The sequence below is a fragment of the Canis aureus genome, chromosome 34 (genome assembly GCF_053574225.1).
Source record: "Canis aureus isolate CA01 chromosome 34, VMU_Caureus_v.1.0, whole genome shotgun sequence".
NCBI classification, from domain to species: domain Eukaryota; kingdom Metazoa; phylum Chordata; class Mammalia; order Carnivora; family Canidae; genus Canis; species Canis aureus.
In genome coordinates this window covers 17941314-17960572 of record NC_135644.1, presented here as the reverse complement: position 1 = coordinate 17960572, position 19259 = coordinate 17941314, and the positions used below count along the sequence as shown (strand labels likewise).

Genomic DNA, 19259 nt, shown 5'->3' with positions numbered 1-19259 from the left:
TTCCTCTATTGTATTCCTCAATACAGATTTTTTAAAAAGAAAAAAAAAGATACTTGGGAAGCCAGGAGCAATGAGCTACAATCAAATTTGTAGTGTGGTGCATTTCTGAAAATGATAACCCTGTTCCATATTAAACTGGTCAACATTTATTTCTGGTTAAGTATATATAAGGAAAGCAATCAGTATAGTTCTCCCAAGCCACTCACAATCCTTAATTCCCTAGACTATTAAACTTAACATACAGACAACTTTTAATCAGGAATCACTCAGCTGTATTTATTGACATCATTCAACTAACCCCAAGCCTGTCTGAAACCCAGAAAGGGCTTAAGGAGTTTTCTTCCTTTTTTATTATCTGTCACCACTTTGAAATCATGGTCCAGTTGTATAATAGAGACAATATTTTTTAATGGAAGTTTTCCTTTACTGAATTTCAACATCAGTAAACATCACAGCATAATCACTGAAGCAAATATAAGAGATACGTTCACAGCTTTCCCAAGACTTTCATTGAAAAAGCATACTGCTGCCCAAGAAATTCCAGATAACTTGTAGCAGATTGTACTATCCCTGGCTAGAGCCAGGGAAACAAAGCACTTTACACACCCAACTATATGCTTCTGAATGAGCAAAGGTTTGTTTGCTTGCACACTTTGAAGCTTGCCATTAAATAGATGTAGAAAAGCTGAAGGCCACCAGGAGGCTGCATTGCATCCTGAGCAGCAAGGGTTTTAAGAAAAACCCCACTGTTGGTTTAAGATACCAACAAGGTATCTCCACACATCTATACCGTTTATACACACTCAATTTAAAAAAGTTAACTGGCACGGTTTTAACATAGACTTTTAGAAGAGAGGACAGAATAAAATGAGACGGAAGAGCAACAGAGATCAGTGAGACTGGAAAAGATACAGATGATGCAAGTAAGCTAAAACAGTCTCCAAAGGCTCCTGCAAGCGGAAAGTAAAGAAGTGGCAATGACCTGGGATGCTTCTTAGAAATACACATTTCTACACTCCTAAGCCCAAGACTCTAGATTCTGTGGCTCTAGACTGGAGCCCAGAAATGTGCATTCTTAATAAGCATCTAAGATAAGAGTGACACACACAGCTCAGGGTGCGTGCTTTGAGACAGACACTGGCCTCAACAGGTCCAAGAGGAAAAAAAGGCCTTCTAGACCAAACGTGTTTCTTTTCCAAGACTCAAAAGTCACAGGAGAAGTCAATTCTTTTTTTTATTAAGATTTTATTTATTTATTCATGAGAAACACACAGAGAGGCAGAAACATAGGCAGAGGGAGAAGCAGGCTCCCTGCAGGGAGCCCAATGAGGGGATTCAATCCTAGGACCCCAGGATCATGCCCTGAGCTGAAGGCAGACACTCAACCACTGAACCACCCACGCGTCCCAAGAAGTCAATTCTTAGGAGAAAGAAAAAGGTGACAGGGCAGAGCGATAGGAAAACATCAATTATGGTGAATTACTCTTCATTCTTGAGGAGGTACAATAATATCTGTATTGTTGCAATGATCAATCAATTCCAACATTAAGTTTGCCAAATGGAATTGAATGAATTAAATGGATATTTATCCATAGGCATATTTACCAAGTGTGACAAGAATGGCAGAGATTCAATAAAATAGAAGACAGGTCTTGCCCTAAGGGCACTCTCAAACTCCAGACAGAGAAGGCAGGCACCAGGAGGGACAGCAGGATGAAAGCCACATGTCCCTAAATGTGGTAAAATACAGTTCCTCTGGCATTCACGACAAGGGAAAGCTGTTCTCCTGAATCTGCTATGGAGGTGGCAAGCATCAGAGAAGCCTTCACGGAGACGGCATTTATGGCGTATCTCGAAGGGCAGACAGGTTGTAAGCAGGATTCTCATGTGCAGGAAAAGAGCATTCCAGGGCAATGAAGAGTATGTCCAGAAGTCCACCGAGACAGCTTTGAGAATATATATAGCTAATATTTGCTTCCAGGACAGTAAAAACTACTCAGCTAGGTTCAAATGCTACCAAAGAAAATTGTGTAAATGAATGCAAAAACACAGCTCCCTTCTCAGGAAACAGAAATTCCAACATCTGGTTCTAAACTCCACTTAAAGGAAAAAGATACACACATAGGTTGTTAAAAGCCAGGAAGTGGTGGTATAAAAACCCAGCAAAGAACAGGCAGCAGGCACTGTTTCAGAAGGCAGCTGCCAAGCAGCTACCTCTCCCAGTGATCACTCACTGTGGAATCTGGGCCCCTGGACTGGATCTCTGCAGGAGCTGCTGAGTAGGATGGACAACTGGCTAGCTTCAGATGCCCAGCAGTGTTCCTCCTCCTAATACTCATTCAAAAGAGTATCCAAGATCTATAAAGAACTTATCATACTCAACACCCAAGAAACAACCAACCTGGTCATGAAATGGGCAGAAGACATGACCAGACATTTCTCCAAAGATGATGTACACATGGCCAACCCCATAGCACATGTACACATGGCACATGACAAAACGCTCCACGTCACTGGCATCAGGGAAATACAAATCAAAACCACAATGAGATACTACTTTACACTGGTGAGAATGGCAAAAATTAATAAGACGGGAAACAACAAATGTTGGCAAGGATGTGGAGAAAGGGGAACCCTCCTGCACTGTTGGTGGGAATGCAAGCTGGTGCAGGCATTCTGAAAAATAGTATGGAGGTTCCTCAAAAAGTTAAAAATAGAGCTATCCTATGACTCACAATTGCACTATTGGGTATTTACCCCAAAGATACAGATGTACTGAAACAATGGGACACCTACATCCCAATGTTCATAGCAGCAATGTCCACCATAGCCAAACTGTGGAAGGAGCCACGATGTCCTTCAACAGATGAATGGATAAAGAAGATGTGGTCTATATACATAGTGGAATATTACTCAACCATCAGAAAGGATGAATACACCATTTACATTGATATGGATGGAACTGGAGGGTATGATGCTGAGTGAAATAAATCAATTGGAGAAAGACAATTATCCTATAGTTTCACTCATATGGGGAATATAAGAAATGGTGAAAGGGACTATAAGGGAAAAGAGGGAAACTGAGTAGGAAAAATTAGAAAGACAAACCACGAGAGACTCCTAACTCTGGCAAACAACAAAGGGTTACAGAAGGGGAGGTGGGTGAGGGGATGGGGTGACTGGGTGATGGGCACTGAGGAGGGCACTTGATGGGATGAGCACTGGGTGTTATACTCTATGTTGGCAAATTGAATTTAAACGTTAAAAAATAAATAAGAAAATGATAATATACTCAGTAAAAAATACAGGCTATACAACTACATAAAATGTTTATTCTCTGAGAAATAAATATCTTCTTGAAAAGCCAAAAAAAAAAAAAAAAAAGTGAGACAGATGCAAAAGTACCACGTCTCACAAGGTCTGACAAAATTCAGAACTTCTGATGTCTTTCATACATGAGTCGGGGTTTTGTTTGGTTTATCCCTGTGCTACTACTGCAGAGAAAACTTCTGATTGGCTGTTTTTCAACTAGAAGGCAAAGGAAACAAGTTTTTTTTTCTGCTGCCTTACAACATCCGTGATCCTTGGGATCCCTCTCTGAAACAACTGAAAGAAGGACTCAGATCTGGTGGGTCTGTTAGGATTTAGCAGTCCTCCCGGCCAGGTGAGACACGAAAATTTATACATGCATGACACCAACTGTGGCCTCTTACGAAATTATCTTTTTAGACCAACACTCGTCCAGGAGGCCTTGACACTCCTAGCAGTTTCTACTTCCACGGGGGCCTAAAATGTCTCCTGTTTCTTGCCTCATGGTAGTGCTGCATTTGAGCACAACTCAAGTAGGTTTATGATTTCAATAGACAAACAGTGCATTTAATCTCCGCACGGCTGTGCTTTTGCACAAAAGCCATCACTCCATGTCACTGTACCATTCCTTCTTCAATCCAAAGTGTGGTTTGTAAAGGTTCCCCCACTGAAGGCAGATTGCCCTGAAGCTAGGTGCTGTTCTAACACGTTTGTTACATTATAGTAAAAGTCATAACATTCACTGCTCCATAACATATACTATTGCTTCTTTTGGGTTTTTGTTTTTTTTTATGTTGCCCTCAGCATTTACTCAAATTCAAGAGAATATTCTGATGGGGGTGGGGGGAGATTTTTTTTAACCTCTTTAAATGTTAGCTGCTAGTTTCTATTATGCAAGATGGAAAAATACACACTAAGAAATCATTCAAACCTCTAGATGCCAAAGCTCTAAGCTGAACTGGACTATGTTTTTTTTTTTTTTTGTACAGTTGTCAAGTTGAACATATTTCATATTTATACAATGGTACTTGAATTCTGCAGTCTAAAAAAAGATTCCGGGCAGCCCAGGTGGCTCAGCGGTTTAGCGCAGCCTTCGGCCCAGGGTGTGGTCCTGGAGTCCCAGGATTGAGTCCCACGTCAGGCTCCCTGCATGGAGCCTGCTTCTCCCTCTGCCTGTGTCTCTGCGTCTCTCTTTGCATCTCTCTGTGTCTCTCACAAATAAATAAATAAAATCTTTAAGAAAAAAATAAAAAAATAAAAAGATTCCTAAAAACAAAAAAGATTCTTAAAATACGAGGATCCTATACTCAAAATATCCTTTTTTTCCTAAAATAAATGTTTATGAGATACCTGTATATTTAAAAATAGTGTTTGTTGGGCAGCCCGGATGGCTCAGCGGTTTAGCGCTGCCTTTGGCCCAGGGCGCGATCCTGGAGTCCTGGGATCGAGTCTCACATTGGGCTCCCTGCATGGAACCTGCTTTTCCCTCTGCCTGTGTCTCTGCCTCTCTCTCTCTCTGTGTGTCTCTCATGAATGAATGAATGAATGAATGAATGAATAAATAATTTAAAAATATAGTGTTTGTTTTTCCCTGACAAGTGTTTACAGAGTGCCAACCATGTGAGGTACGAAGTCAGGGACAGTGGGAGCATAGCAGTTAACAAAACAGATAAAAATCTTGGCCTTTAGGAAACTTACACTCTAGGGAAAATCTTGTGTAGTTAACTAAATAAATGAAACAGACAGCCTATTACACAGGGAGAGACTTGGTAAAATGATTAAATGAGGAAGGAGTTGGAGGGCAGTGGATGGGTTGCAATTTTAAGTAGGGTGGTCAAAGAAGGCCCCTCTGAGGGGCAGCAGCTTAAATGCTCTAGGAGCCAGACAGGTGTACTTAGGGAAGGAGCATTCCTCCTAGTACAAAACCCAGTATGGCTGGGCTGAAATGGGCAACGGGGAGAACAGAAATGAGGCATGAAGTCTGAGAAGTGAGGGGACAGATCAGGCTGGGGACTGTAAGCCACTGAGATGTGGGATGGAAAGCCATGAGAGAGTTTTTATTTAAAGTATTAATGTGATCTGGCTTACTTTTTTTTATTGAGATATAAGTCACACATATCATAAAAATCACCCTTTTAAAGTACACAACTGAGCTGTTTTTAGTATAGTACTAGGTTGTGCAATCATTACTATTTCTAACTCCAGAACAACTGCACCACCCGAAAAAGTAACCCCATACCCATTAGCAGTCATTCCTCTTCTTCACCCCCCACCCCCAGTAGGCCCTGGTAACCTACTTTCTGACTCTATGGATTTGCATATTCTGGTCATTTCATATCAAAAGAATTATCCTACATGGGGCCTTTTGTATCTGGCTTACTATTTCCACGGATGTCTCTGGCTACTGTGATGGGTACAGGCTGGAAGGAGGTAAAGACAGAAGCAGGGAGACCAGCGGAGAGATGAATGCAGTAATTCAAGTGAGAGATGAAAGAAGTCTGAAACAGGATGGAAGCAAGATGGGAATTATGGCCAGATTTTGGGTATGTTTGGGTAGACTGGAGGTCAGGTATGAGACGGAAAAAAAAAAAAAAAAAAGACAAGGATAAGGCACATCTTTGGCTGGAGCACCTGAATGGAGCTGACATCAACCCAGGGATTAGGGCCAGGGGAGAGTTTGGGGGGCGGGGAACTGCCTGGGAGGAAACAGCAGGTGCTGGATTGTGATGCTAAATAAATCCCGGGTGCTACCAGCTTTCCATGGGAAGATGGCACAGAGGGAGCTCGACTGCAGTCTGGAATTCTTCACTGGGCTGGAGAATGAAGCCCATTTGGGAATAGGAGAATGAAGACGTTAATACAATGAAAGTGATCACCAAGGGAGTGAGTGATTATTATAGAAAAGACAAAACACCCAATGATAAAGTCCTTCAGCATATTAATATTTACAGCTGAGAGGGATGAGGAGCAACCAGTGAAAAAGACTGAGAAAGAAACATCAATAAGGTAAGAGAACAAAGACTGGAATCTTGGAACCCAAAGGAAAAAAGTTATCATGGGCAAAGGCACTGTCAACTGCCCAGTGGGGCTGATGTACCACTTAGAGCGAGGACGGAGAACAGACCACTGGGTTGAGGAACCAGGAACGTGGCAAGCATCATTCATAGACCACGAATCCTCCCTCCACTCCTCTGGCTCAATCTGCTCCAGCCACAGCCACCTCTGCTTTGACACATCTTGTGCCAGGAGATAGAGAGAGGAAAGGGATTACAGTCGGGGGTGGGGGGGGGGGGGGTGGCGGTTCTTCTGAGGAGTTTAGCTGTAAAGCCATGGAGAGGAATAGCAGGAGCACAGGGGGTGGAGGGTGAGGGGGCTTTTTGTGAGATTCAAGAAATAAAAATGTAAAGAGGGAAGCAGATGATAATGGAGAAGACAGAGAACTGCTGGGACAGGTTCAAGGGAGACAGAATTAAGAACACTATCGAGGCACCTGGGTGGCTCAGTGGTTGAGCGTCTGCCTCTGGCTCAGGTCCTGATCCTGGGGTCCTGGGATCAAGTCCTGCATCAGGCTCCCCGGAGGGAGCCTGCTTCTTCTGCCTATGGCTCTGGGTCTCTCATGAATCAACCAATAAATAAAATCTTTAGTTTTAAAAATAAACACACTTTATCATTTGTCAAACAGTCTGCAATTAAAATATAAATCATCCACTGATGTATGAAAAACAAGTAAGGATATGCTATTTTTTCCCTGCTAGGAGACACAAAAAACGTCATTTAAAAGGATCTGGATCTACTTTTCAAGGCTGAAGATACTGAACTGACTGTACACAGAGTGTCAGGGTCAGTCAGGGTTAGGCTCTGGGCTTGGAGTCATAAGAGCCAAGTTCAAAGACCATGACAAGATACAACATCCCAGAAACTTCTTTTGACCTCCCCATTTACATCCATTAAGATGGATTAAAAACAACCTGTCCTTTCTACCTCATGAAATTGATGAGATAATCAAATGAAATACACAAACACGGTAACTCTTAGTAGTGTTATATCCCCATAAGGCATTTTTAGCGCTATCAGAGAAGGAGGAATTGTATGTGCTTGGTCTAATTCCAACACCTTCCATTTTAGCTCCAAGGAGGGGAGCAAAGGCAAAATGAAAAATCTGGGGCATTAAAGTATGAAAAAAATGGAAGCTTTCTTATTGTATTTAAGATACACTCAATAAGTTGTATAGGAAGCATGCCTTAATTTCCACTTTTACAAAGCTTAACAGTCAAAAATCCTTTAGATAGATTCAGCTGAGCCTGGGGCCAAAAAAAAAAAAAAAAATACCCAAACCCAAAACAAAACAAAAACCAGTGCATTACAGTTGACTGAAGGCCTGAAGTCAGCCCATGCTCGCAAAAAGATGTCATCTAGTGTCTTTCCAAGAATCTCTTCTAGCCTCCACATTCCCAATCACCTGCCAGGATCAACTCAACTCAAAAGACTGGTTCATCCTTAACTGCTCACCCAGTAACAGACATTAGTTGATGTTTAAAAGAAGTTTTTTTTTTAAATTATTACTTTATTAATTTTTAATTCAGGCTGCTTCGTGTATGGACCATAGTTCTTATCAAGGAAAACATATCTTACAAGGCATCTTGATCAAGCCATTAAGTTTTCTCCTCATTTTGTCAGGTCATCTACCACACAAGCATGTGTGCTCATTTTTTCTAATGAGAAAAAGTTTATCAAGTCTATCAAAGAACCATTAACGTAAAGAACTCTGAGAGGGAACTTAGACACCAAAGCTGAGCTGACCTCGTTGCTCAAGCTCCCCCTTGCATTTGAGCAGAACATTTTGGTAAGAATTTAGCTGGCCATGAGATCTTAGTAGATTTTACAGCAAAGTGTGAGAGGTAGAATGGACAAGGAAATACACACACACCTGTCTATATCTGTATATGCCACTTTTCTTTAAACTATGTCTATCTCATTATATATGCATCACTTGGCAGAGGAATCAGAGCTTCCTAGGAAATCAGTATGTACACCATATATAATAGGAAAAAGAGCTCAGTTATTTCTAATTATAAAGGTATTTCCACATTTAATGACATATTGTTTGTAACAAATTAAGATACTGATGCTTTACTTAGAATCCTAATCTCCCACTAAAACCTCAGATACTCACTAAAAAATTTCACTTTATAATGACCTATATTATCGAATTGATAACAACAGATTACTCTGATGGGTAAGCATATCCACCCCAAGCTCCCGCAGTCACAAACTTCAGCATTATTGGGGAAGGGATTTATTTTGAGCACATGAATTTTTTAAAGTTAAAACACATCATTTAAGGGGCCCAAGTCACGTTAAGCATCAATTTTCATTTGATTATTGCTAAAGAAAGTTTTATCATAATGCATATTACCCTAATACCATGTTATGGTAATTATTAACAATATAATTAATTAATGCCATAGTTAACATTAAAAGTTAATAACTAATCTTAATTACTTAGGGTCATCAACATGAATACCCAGCAATGGACTGACTAAATAAAATTTTCACAAACTTAGGATTATCTAAGGAGTGTGGAGCTTCTCACCCTCCCCCTGGGTAGAACCAGGCTACACTTTTTCTTAGATGACAGCTTTGGCCTCTTAGAGCGTCTCTGCCTCCCATACACTCTGCAGAGGCCGCCAGTCACATCCTGCTCCTGACAGCAAATCTGTGTCTAGCTGGCTCTTCTATCTCCATGCAGTTATCTGTTCATGCTCAAAGCAGTAAAAAGAGCCCCATGTTCAAAGGGAAGCGCCTCTGCCCCAACCCAGCTGCATGGCCCCAGACAACACACATGGAAGGAACCCTTTTAGGAATTCGTGTCCCTGTGCACACAATTAAAGAACAGGCCTGAATGATCCCTAAGTCCCATCCAACCTTCAGACTTTGTGATGAATCCTGTTAATGGCTAGGAAAATTAATATCTAAGTTCATTAGAACTGTGCCCAAAGAAAGAACAGAGAAACTCTGACAAAGGACCTCAGAGGTTCCCGTACTTCTGATGCATGGAATTTATAGTATCATATTTTTGTTATGTTGTGGACTTTTGGGTCTTCTCGGCTCTTTGTTATATTTCCAATAAGTGAGGTTCTTATTAAATGGGGCAGAATTATGAGTTTTTAAAAATAGAAAATTAAATATGACTCATATATACTTCTTCCACATAAAATAATTCAAGAAATTTTCAAAAATCCAGAGTAAATTATTCCTTTATGAAAACTTGTTTCCAAATGCATTTCTATTTGATAGATCAACAAAATGACACCGTATACTAAAAAGTGATTTACCTATAACTACATCATGACCATCAACCAAGCCAGCAGAGAAGAGCTCCTGAGATACACCATCTGCCGTATCTGTCCAAATGTGAAATGAATATGTATTAGTAACCATAAAATAAAAATCAACAACCCAGTACAATGTAAAAGATATTTTTCATTTACGAAAATCACCCACATGTGTTTTAATTCAACAATTCAGATTCTATCAGAAGGAAAAATCAGAAGCAATGTAAAATATATTTTGCCATATAGAACTTGCATCTTGATATTTATTCAACGGAAGTCCTGCAAAATTATTATTTCATTTTTGGTGAACCAAAAAACATTCGCCCTTTTGGCTACCACCTGAATTAATCCTCAAATGTACCTCTATAAATTAGCTTCTAACAGGTCCCAATGACACTGCTTTTCGTTCCTGCCAAGGTTAATTCCAGCCATCATCAATCCTTTTCTATCATTAGTAGCTACTGAGTCAGAATTTATGGCAAAGGTTGAACAGGTAGCACTTGACACAGCCTTATATTTGGTACAAACAGCCTTTGAGCCTGTTGGACTATTAAGATGAGCTATTTAAATTTATGCTATTAAGAAACTCCTTTAGCATGACATTGATCATTTGATAGCAACAGATTCATCCTCTGAAAATGTGGCTGAATAAAAGAATGTGGTTTCTCGATGATAACTGACAGGAGTTAGAAATCTCATAAAGATGGGACTGAACAGGCTGTAGCAAGTGAATATAACCAAAATTACTTAATTGAAAGGTTATGAATGAACATGGTAATAAGTGAGAAGTCTGTCTGAAGACTCTGTGAAGAGAAACTGATAAATGGCAATGTGCTCAAAAGAACCATTATGAACTCTTGTGTTTTTACAGGGGAGATGACACGGTCCCCACGGCCTTCTGACATTATCGCAAATGTCCAGAACCACAACTGGGTGAGAAGAAAACTGGCTCAGCAGCTGGCAACAACCTAAAAGAAGGTTTGACTTGAGTGATTGAGTGTCCCAAAGTCAGGGAGCACCTCAAAGTATTGCTGCTGAACCAAACAAGCATCTAAATTGCACTGCAGTTTGCATGCCTAAGGCTGCCCCCATGGTCTGTGTGCATGCACACCTGTGAGCACCCACTTGAGTGTGTTGCTGAAGGTAAAATTGTCTTTCACATTGTGGGCTTTAATGTGCTTTGCCCAGTGTCTGACACATAGTAATTACTCAATCAGTGGTAGCTGTGATAAGGATGATCGGCCAAGGATCATCTAAAATGTACCTCATTCTCTAGTGCACTCTTTCTTCCTTTCATACACAGCGAAATTTCCAGGATCTCCAATAAAAAAAAAATCTGAGACATTCGTCTCATAAAAAAAAAAATCTCTACATTCGTTGTATGTAGAGAAATTGTGGCATTCCATCATTTTACTCATTCCACATTATAATGAATAACAGACAGATATGGAAATAACATGAAAGAAATGGAAAAGAAAAATAAAGGAATCTTTCTCAACCATGAGATACCATATAAGGCAGGCTTATCTTGGGTCTTGTTCTTACTAGAAGTACAAAAAAAAAAAAAAAAAAAAAAAAACACCTTATAAAATTCTCTGAGGGATAAAATGATCCCATAGCATGGAATCTAGGGTGAGAGGCTCCCTCTACTCTGCATTCGATTTAGCTTTATGAAGTGGATTAGAAAACTCAGCCTCATAATCTCATCCTCCTGGATGCCACTAGAAACTTCTCTACAAAAAGTGTACTGAATTCCTGTGCCTACCTAGTAGGCACAGTGCACACAGTAGGCAGTGATTACATTTCTATGGACTGATCATCTATTAAAGTATCTGGATGTGTTACTACCACCTCGAAAGTATCAGTAAGATCTTACACCTGAGTAAGGAGCTATGCTCACAGAATGTAGTTGAAAATGGAATAATCAAGCAAATCCTCATTGAGGGCTAGCACTAAAACAGTACCAAAGCAAAGGACTTTCCCAAATGATTAAAGTTTATAGCACTGCCTATGATTTTCAGGACTCCTAAACACCAGATCAGTCACGTTAAAATAGCACAAGGGTCATGCTGGCCATTTTTGGCCCAAAAGAGAAATATCCCATGTTTGTATACCATTAACTAGTTATTTGTATGCATGTGAGTAAGAGATCAGCAATGGTTTAGAACAGAAACTGGAAGGTAATTGGTAACATTTTTTTAAGCTGCTTAACATGCCTAATAGTAAACAGGTTAAAATCATCATAAATAATCATATTTGCTCTGGTTTCCAGAATATATGGCAACACAATAAATGCAAAGGGCTTGCTCTCATGTGAAGGCAGAGAATATTCAGTATGTTTATGTTATTCACTCTATGCCATATTACACATTTATGTGTGCATACAGCACAGACACAGTACAATGCATGCCCAGTGCAGACACCACCTGAATGCAGACAGCTTCAGTAGTCACAGAAGTACGGTGACACATCCATGGTGTTCCCCTTACTAGCTGGCCAGGGAAGGCCAGCTATCATCAGGAAGCCAACATTACAATTTCTATCCGGGAAACAAAAGCAGATTCAGCCTACAATGTCAAACAAGGCTGCTAAAGCCAGCAAAGAGGTCCAGTAATGTTGAGAAGGCCATCTTCTCTAAAATCCTCAACTTAGAAATTCATTTCTTTGTCATCTCTCGAAATTCAAGTTAACTTTTATTTTGCTGCTGCCAATTTTAAATAATTAAATTAAAAAAAAAAAAACCTTGAAAGAAGAATCTATTCTTTTATTTACTGTACTTGAAAGCATTTAGCATATAGTTACCGACTTTATCATACTACTGACTGGTCAATATTCTTATGTTATGACAAAACAAAATGCTTCTGGGTAATAGAAATTAGTGCTGTACAATTTCACAGACTGACTCTAAACTCCCAAGATGGGGATGTTCCCAGAAAGAAAGATCAATTCGCAAATTTACTGGGGCCCTATCTGCATATATTTTGTAACAAATACTTCCTATGTTACTTTAATTTAAACGTACTAGGAATCATTAAATCTTGATGTTGACAGGGGACTAGACATGAGGGTCAGCGAGTCTATGCCCACATTTGGCCCAGGAACATATTCTGCTTGGCCAATAGTGTTTTTTTTTTTTTTTAAAACCGAACATGAATAGACATGGTTTCCTGAAATCCCCACAGTTTGCTCTGGCTCCTGTCCATGTCTGAGTTGGTGCCTTCTTACAGGTTCTAACAGCAGGGAGGTCAAAGCAGTTAACTCATTGACCAGATATCACACTAGGAAGGTTCAGATTTTCAAAATTTTAGCTAATATGATGTATTTAATCAAATCAAAATTCACATAGAGCTCTACTACATAAAATAATTACAGAGTATTATTAGCTTAATGTATATTAATATATTCAAATGTATGAGCCTAATGTATTTTATTTTAATAATAGAAGGTATTTTAGAAGATTTTCAATAAACACATTGAAGCTGCTTTCACATACTTAAAAATCGGAAACCAGGTCAGGGAGAACAGGAAGTCTCAGCATTAGCATCTGATTTTCACCTTTTTGGATTCTTCTGGTTATGAACTAAAGAGTGGAAATAGCAATTTTTGCTTAACATGCTTATTAACAACTAATCCTGTGGTCTCCAAAGCCTGTTTATATGTGTTATTTATCCACTGATTAACCAAAACAAGTGCCTCCTGAATAGCAGGCACTTAGTCAAGTGCTAAAGATACAAGAAATGAGACATGGTTCTGTGAACTCTAGGCATCCAGGAGCTGAGAGAGCAACCAGTTTAGCCTTGAAGCTGCAAGAATGGCAGGGTTCCGACCAAGCAGTAGGTTTGAGAGCAGAGGGCCAAAGTATAGCACTTCTTTGTGTGATGTCTTGTTTGTTGCTCACCTCTCACTAGGACTGCTCTATGTTACTCACTACACTCATCACAATATCCTCTAGGCCCTGTGTCACCACGCCAGAGTTTATTTTCATGGCTGAGCTAATGTATTTCATGTGTATGTGTATATAAACCATACAGCATGTCACAGGAATTCTTGTAGTCAGTACAGGTTCGGTTTGGATTACCCCCAATTACTGCAAATCCTTCCTCTCTCCCTACCTTCCTTCCATCCTCCTTTCTTCATTTTCAGAGAAAGCATTTTTGAATAGCAAATTATAACCACATGCTTGTAATCAATTTCTTCAATGCTCTTTGGAGCAATAAAATAATAATTTCAATTAAAGCTTACCTCTTCCTGGAGTAAACTCAAACCGTATGTCATTAAGTTCCTTTCTGGAGTTTCTGAAATACATAACATATAGCACATTAAAATCCAATGAACTACAGCTTAATCAAACTAAATGTATTCCAATTTTTACAAGATGTTACTAACATGTAGACAGCATTTACAGCTTTGGGTCACCTCTGAGTAATTCCTCAAACAGAAGAGAGAGTTATGACAATAACAAAGGGAGAACTGATTGAATTTACATTATATAAACGTGTATTTCATAAAAATTCAAAAATAAAGTGTTCTTTTCTAAAATCTACACTAAACCAATAACCTTACATATAATTCTATAGTTAATCATTTCAGAAGATTTTAGTCTAAAATAAATGACTTGACACATTTTTCATATTTTTCCTAAAAATAGTATTTTATCAATTATTTTTAAAAGTGAAACAAATAGGAAAGATGGTCTCAGTGGTAAAGTTTATGACAACACTACACATTGAATCATGCAACAAAATGCTCAAAAAAGGATATATATTTTGTTATTAAAAATTTTATCTACACAGGACCCCTGAATGTTGTGAAGTTATCCATTGAATATATAAACTTTTTTAAAATAAATATAAAATGCTTACATGAAACAGTAATATATACATTTGTATGTATATCTGATCCAAAAACTGATACTAGGGAAATATAAAACAAGTAAATACTTAAGATATGTATGAGTTTTCCATTAATATTAATTTCAAGAAATGATATGGGGCAGTGAGCTATAATTAGAATGGTTTTAAATTCTCACAAGAATACTAAAATATGAGAAACTCTCAACAGATGCTACCATTAAAGTTAATAAAAATACCATAAGAAACTGCAGTAGGAAACATGAAATAATAATTTCTACAGACACCCAACTATTTGTTCAGCTTCCAAAGGTCCGAGATAGAGACAGAGATGGCGTGAATACCCATTCCAAACAGCCTTGGTCTGGTGCCAGGAGAATCTGATATAATCCTGCTTAATTCTCCAGTTTGGGACTCCAAATAAACTCGAGGTAATAACTCCTGGTCTCTATGTTCAGTGCCCACATCATGATGCCACCAGTCTGTGGGCCCTTTCTGGTCCACAACCTGAGGCTGCTTCTTCAGGTCCTAGGACCTCCTACTGCACTAAATGCAGGAGGCCCAGAAAAATGACAAAGGCATGGTATTAACTTAGAGAAAGCCTTTCTCCCATGCCTAGCCAAGCTGGCCTAAGTCTACACTCTCCCACAAGCAGGGAAGTAAGGGTCAAGAGTTCAAGAGATGCTCAAGCCCAGACCACAGTCCTAAGAGCCTTGAACCATTATTCGCAAGTGTTCTCACCTTGACTGTCACTATTCTTCTTAGAGATAGAACGGGATGAGGGGATGATAGAAATGGCTAAAGCTTTGCTTGTTTTTTTAGGACCTAGGACTGCAAATTGTGGATTCTCACTCTAAAAAAGCAAACCTATGACCAATACATGACATTGCAGACAACTGAAGATGGTTCAGATGTCAGCTTGGACCCCAGACTAAGGACTCTGTCCTGGAGATGGAGTGGATCATGCACAATCAGTATCTGCAGCAGACGAGCTGCTTGACTATGGCACGGTCTACCAATGTCACCGCACGTTTACATAGCACTTTCATATATATCAGCGGTTCTCAATTTTTTTTTTATTTTTGGTAAGCCTCTATAATGTTGGCTTAAGATAAATAAGTGGATTCTTATTTTTGCTTCTATGTTCAATCTGCTGCAAGATCACATATCATAGTGCCAGCCACTGGAAAATTCTACTCTAAGTGTGTTGAAATAATGAGAGTGAAAAAGGCACATAATTTCTCAATGTTATTATGAAAATAGTTTGACCTCAAGGGCTCCCTGAGACTCAAGGACCACCTCCCCCACACACACCTTCTATGGTCACAGGACCACACTTTTGAGAAACACTGCTAGCAAATTTCATGAATCAAATCTCATTTGATTCCAGCAATCAACCTTTAAGATATGCAAAGTAGGTATTATTTGTTTTTCATTTTTTAGACAAGCACATTCAGTGGCCTTTCCAGGTTTACAAATTCAGTGGCTTCCTTTCACTTCTGAGAGAAAAACAATCTTCCTCAAGATTCTGCACATCACCATAAAAAGATCAGCAAGCATGCTTTTATTTAATAGCCTTGGTTTTAGGTGTTGTATATCAACAAAGGTTGGATTAGAACTAAAACAGCCCAACAAGAAAAAAAAAAAAATGATCACTAGTAAAGTATTTATACTATATTTAATAATGAAATGACAAAAGGAGGAAAAAAGAAAAAGGAATCTGATTTGATGTTAATTTAGGCCACTGCCAATTCCTTTCCTCTCTTTCTTTTGGTCAGTCCTGTCTAAATTAGTTTGTCCTACTAAGGCCATAAGAAGAGAGGTATAGGAACCGTACCCAACATATCATCACACACATCCTGATTCTTCATTAAGACTATGGAAGTAATATCTAATACCATAATCTCTACATCAGCTATGGTTCGAGCTATGGAGGTTGCCTAGTCAAGTCATTCTTTTATGACTCTGAACCTAAAATACTTGCCTTTGAAAAGATCACAGTGATTGATTGTGAGTAGTAGACTTGTCTCATCAGGTTGAAATATAGTTGGAAAAATGCCTAATTGGATCTAACTACTGAAGGTCATCCTTTTATAAAGAATTAATCTTTTCAGACTCATACTTAACACCTTTAATTGAAAGTACATTTACTTTAATTGATATGGCACAGGATATTCTTGATTTCAGGGAAGCTGAAAATAGGTATGATTTAAGGCCAGAAACTAAGTCTGTGCAACTTTATAGAGGAAATGTTTGAAACTTGAAATTAACAGCTTCAAGACCCAGGCTACCAGTAATAACTCTTATTAAAAACCCTATTAATCCTGGGGTGCCCGGGTGGCTCAGTCGGTTGAGGATCCAATTCTCGATTTCAGCTCAGGTCATCATCTCAGGGTCCTGAGATTGAACCTTATGTTGAGCTCCATATCCAGTGAGGAGTCCTCTTGGTTTTCTCCCTCCCTCGCCTTGTGCCCCTCCCCGAGCCCTGGCTCTCACTTTCTCTCTAAAATAAATAAAATACTTAAAAAAAAAAAAGCTACTTTTAATCCTAAAAATAACCAAAAAGAAAAAAAAAAAAACACTCCATCAAAAAACATACTCCTAAATTCAGTAAGCACAAACCCTTATTTTTCATTGTAGGCAAATATTGCATCACAAAGGTAAATGTCTACAGGGCTCACGCAGAGTATTTATTTTTTAAAATAGGTGATACCAACCACATGGTTTAAAACCCAAAAGGTACAACAAGGTGCTCTCTAAAATCTAGGCCTCCTACTCTTATTAATCAACTACCTGGTCCCCCCCTTAATGGTATAGGCTTTTTGTACATCCCTTCCTGAGATATTTCATGCATATATTAGCAAATATACATACACAGTTCCTTCTAGCCTGTTTAATACAAACGTAGCATACTATATCCGTTGCTCTGCACCTTGCCTCTTCTTTTAATAACATACCTTGGAATTTCTGCATAGTGGCTCACAGAGAGAGCTTTCTCATTCTTTTTTTTTTTTTTAATAGTTACATAGTATTCCGTTGTCTGCTATATCCTTCTCATTCAATGAACAGACTGTTTTCAGTCTTCCACTAGTATAAACAATGCTCAGTGAATAACCTTGTTCTTATGTCATTTCGCAAATACGTGGGCATGAAAATAAATTTCTAGAAGCAAATTGCTTGGTCAAAGGATAAACGCATTTGCAATTTTATAGATATTGTCAAATTCCCTTTCATTCAAGTCATACCGATTTATACTCTCACAAGCAATTTGTAAGCACCATTGCAGGAACTCTCAATGAGTAAAGCAGGAAGTATATGGAAAAAACAGGGAGATGTGTTCTCCCAGCTGGAAAGCTTCTTCCCTATTTAAAGAGAGCACTCTTAAAAAAAAAAAAAAAAAAAAAAAGAGAGCAACTACTGTTCTGCACCAGCTGGTTAAGCCAGGCAGGAATTTGGGCTCAATTTTGTTTAAAAATAAATAAATAAATATATATATCTATACACACACACACACAGATATAAATGTTATATATAAAATGCATATATGCTATATGTCATATACAAATATATGTACATTTGCTATATCCATTCAAAGTGACAAATCCAGAGATCTAGATTGTCATGTGTAACATCTTCCTTCTTGCTCATTCAATTCATCTGCAAGGGACACAGTGGACACTGAAATGAAGCAGCTGGCTCTGAGGGTGGTGATGACGATCACATGAGCAAACGCTTAAGCGTTCCTGGTGACTGAGCTGCAGCAGGCCTGCGCAGATGAAGTATGCATCTGATAGGATGTAGCATTTTTCTGCACTTCTTACTGTACCATGTCAGGACAGTCTGATCAAGTTGTTGCTCCTGGAGGGCTCCAGAGCCAAAATGCCAACTCAGGACTAGGTGCGTTCCTTAGCTTCACATTCGTGTCTTTTAGCTCACGCCAAAAACTGGGGGCACACACCCTCCAAGAACCAGATGCGATCAAAGTACTCAGAAGCCCAGGGACCACTGGTTCTCAAAGAGCATCAGCGACTGTAGTGCCACTGGCACTGCATACCCTCCACCACAGAATACTCTGGAGTGAGGCTGACTGCCAGCCAATTTCCCACGCTCTGAGGTTGCAGGACACAGTTGGGGTAACACTAGCCCAGAGGTGGCCTCTCCCTCCCAAGCCCCCTTTGCCCTTCTTTGAACCTAGGACTTCAGGTCAGGGTGAAGCTGCCAGTCAGTATCCGAGGAAGTCCAGGGGGAATGTTCCTCCTGGAACCTTTCCTTTATTGGGAGCAGGATGTAGACTTTCAAACAGGCTGGGCTATCAGGTCATCATTTCCAGTTCAGCTTGCTTCTTTCCTGCTCTTGGCACTGAACTGGAGTCTCTTCCCACAGACTTAGGAGAGAAAGGGACTATGGTGCCCATTAAGCTTGCTGGCATCTCTGTCCACACCAGCAGAGAGCCTGGCACAGCCTGAGGAGGTACTGGAGCTGTGGGGACAGAGGTCTCCATTCAAATCCACTCACTACTTGTCTGGCATCTGTCATCTGTTTCCTCAACTGTGAGATGGGCAAAGTAATAATTAATGGCATTTACTGTCTGCCAGTACGTGCTTGATGCTTCACTTATGTTATCTTATGCTATGCTCAAAATAACACGTGATGTGGGGATGGCTCTTATGTCCTATTATTTCTCAGACAAGGAAACTGAGGCTCAGAGAGGGTAAGGGACATACCCAAAAATCATACAGCTGATTAGTGCATCTGAACTAAATGT

At 39.4% G+C, this 19259-nt stretch overlaps 1 protein-coding gene across 11 annotated transcripts in view; it reads right to left on the bottom strand.

Moving 5' to 3' along the window:
* The window catches only part of STK39 (serine/threonine kinase 39), a 316325-nt gene that overhangs the window by 47720 nt on the left and 249346 nt on the right, over positions 1-19259 (bottom strand). For all 11 annotated transcript variants that reach the window (XM_077883571.1, XM_077883578.1, XM_077883573.1 and 8 more), the window contains 2 exons: positions 13887-13939; positions 9645-9713 (listed from right to left, as the gene is read on the bottom strand). In XM_077883571.1, coding sequence (XP_077739697.1) covers positions 9645-9713; positions 13887-13939 — 122 coding nt within the window. The remainder of the gene's footprint in view (positions 1-9644; positions 9714-13886; positions 13940-19259) is intronic.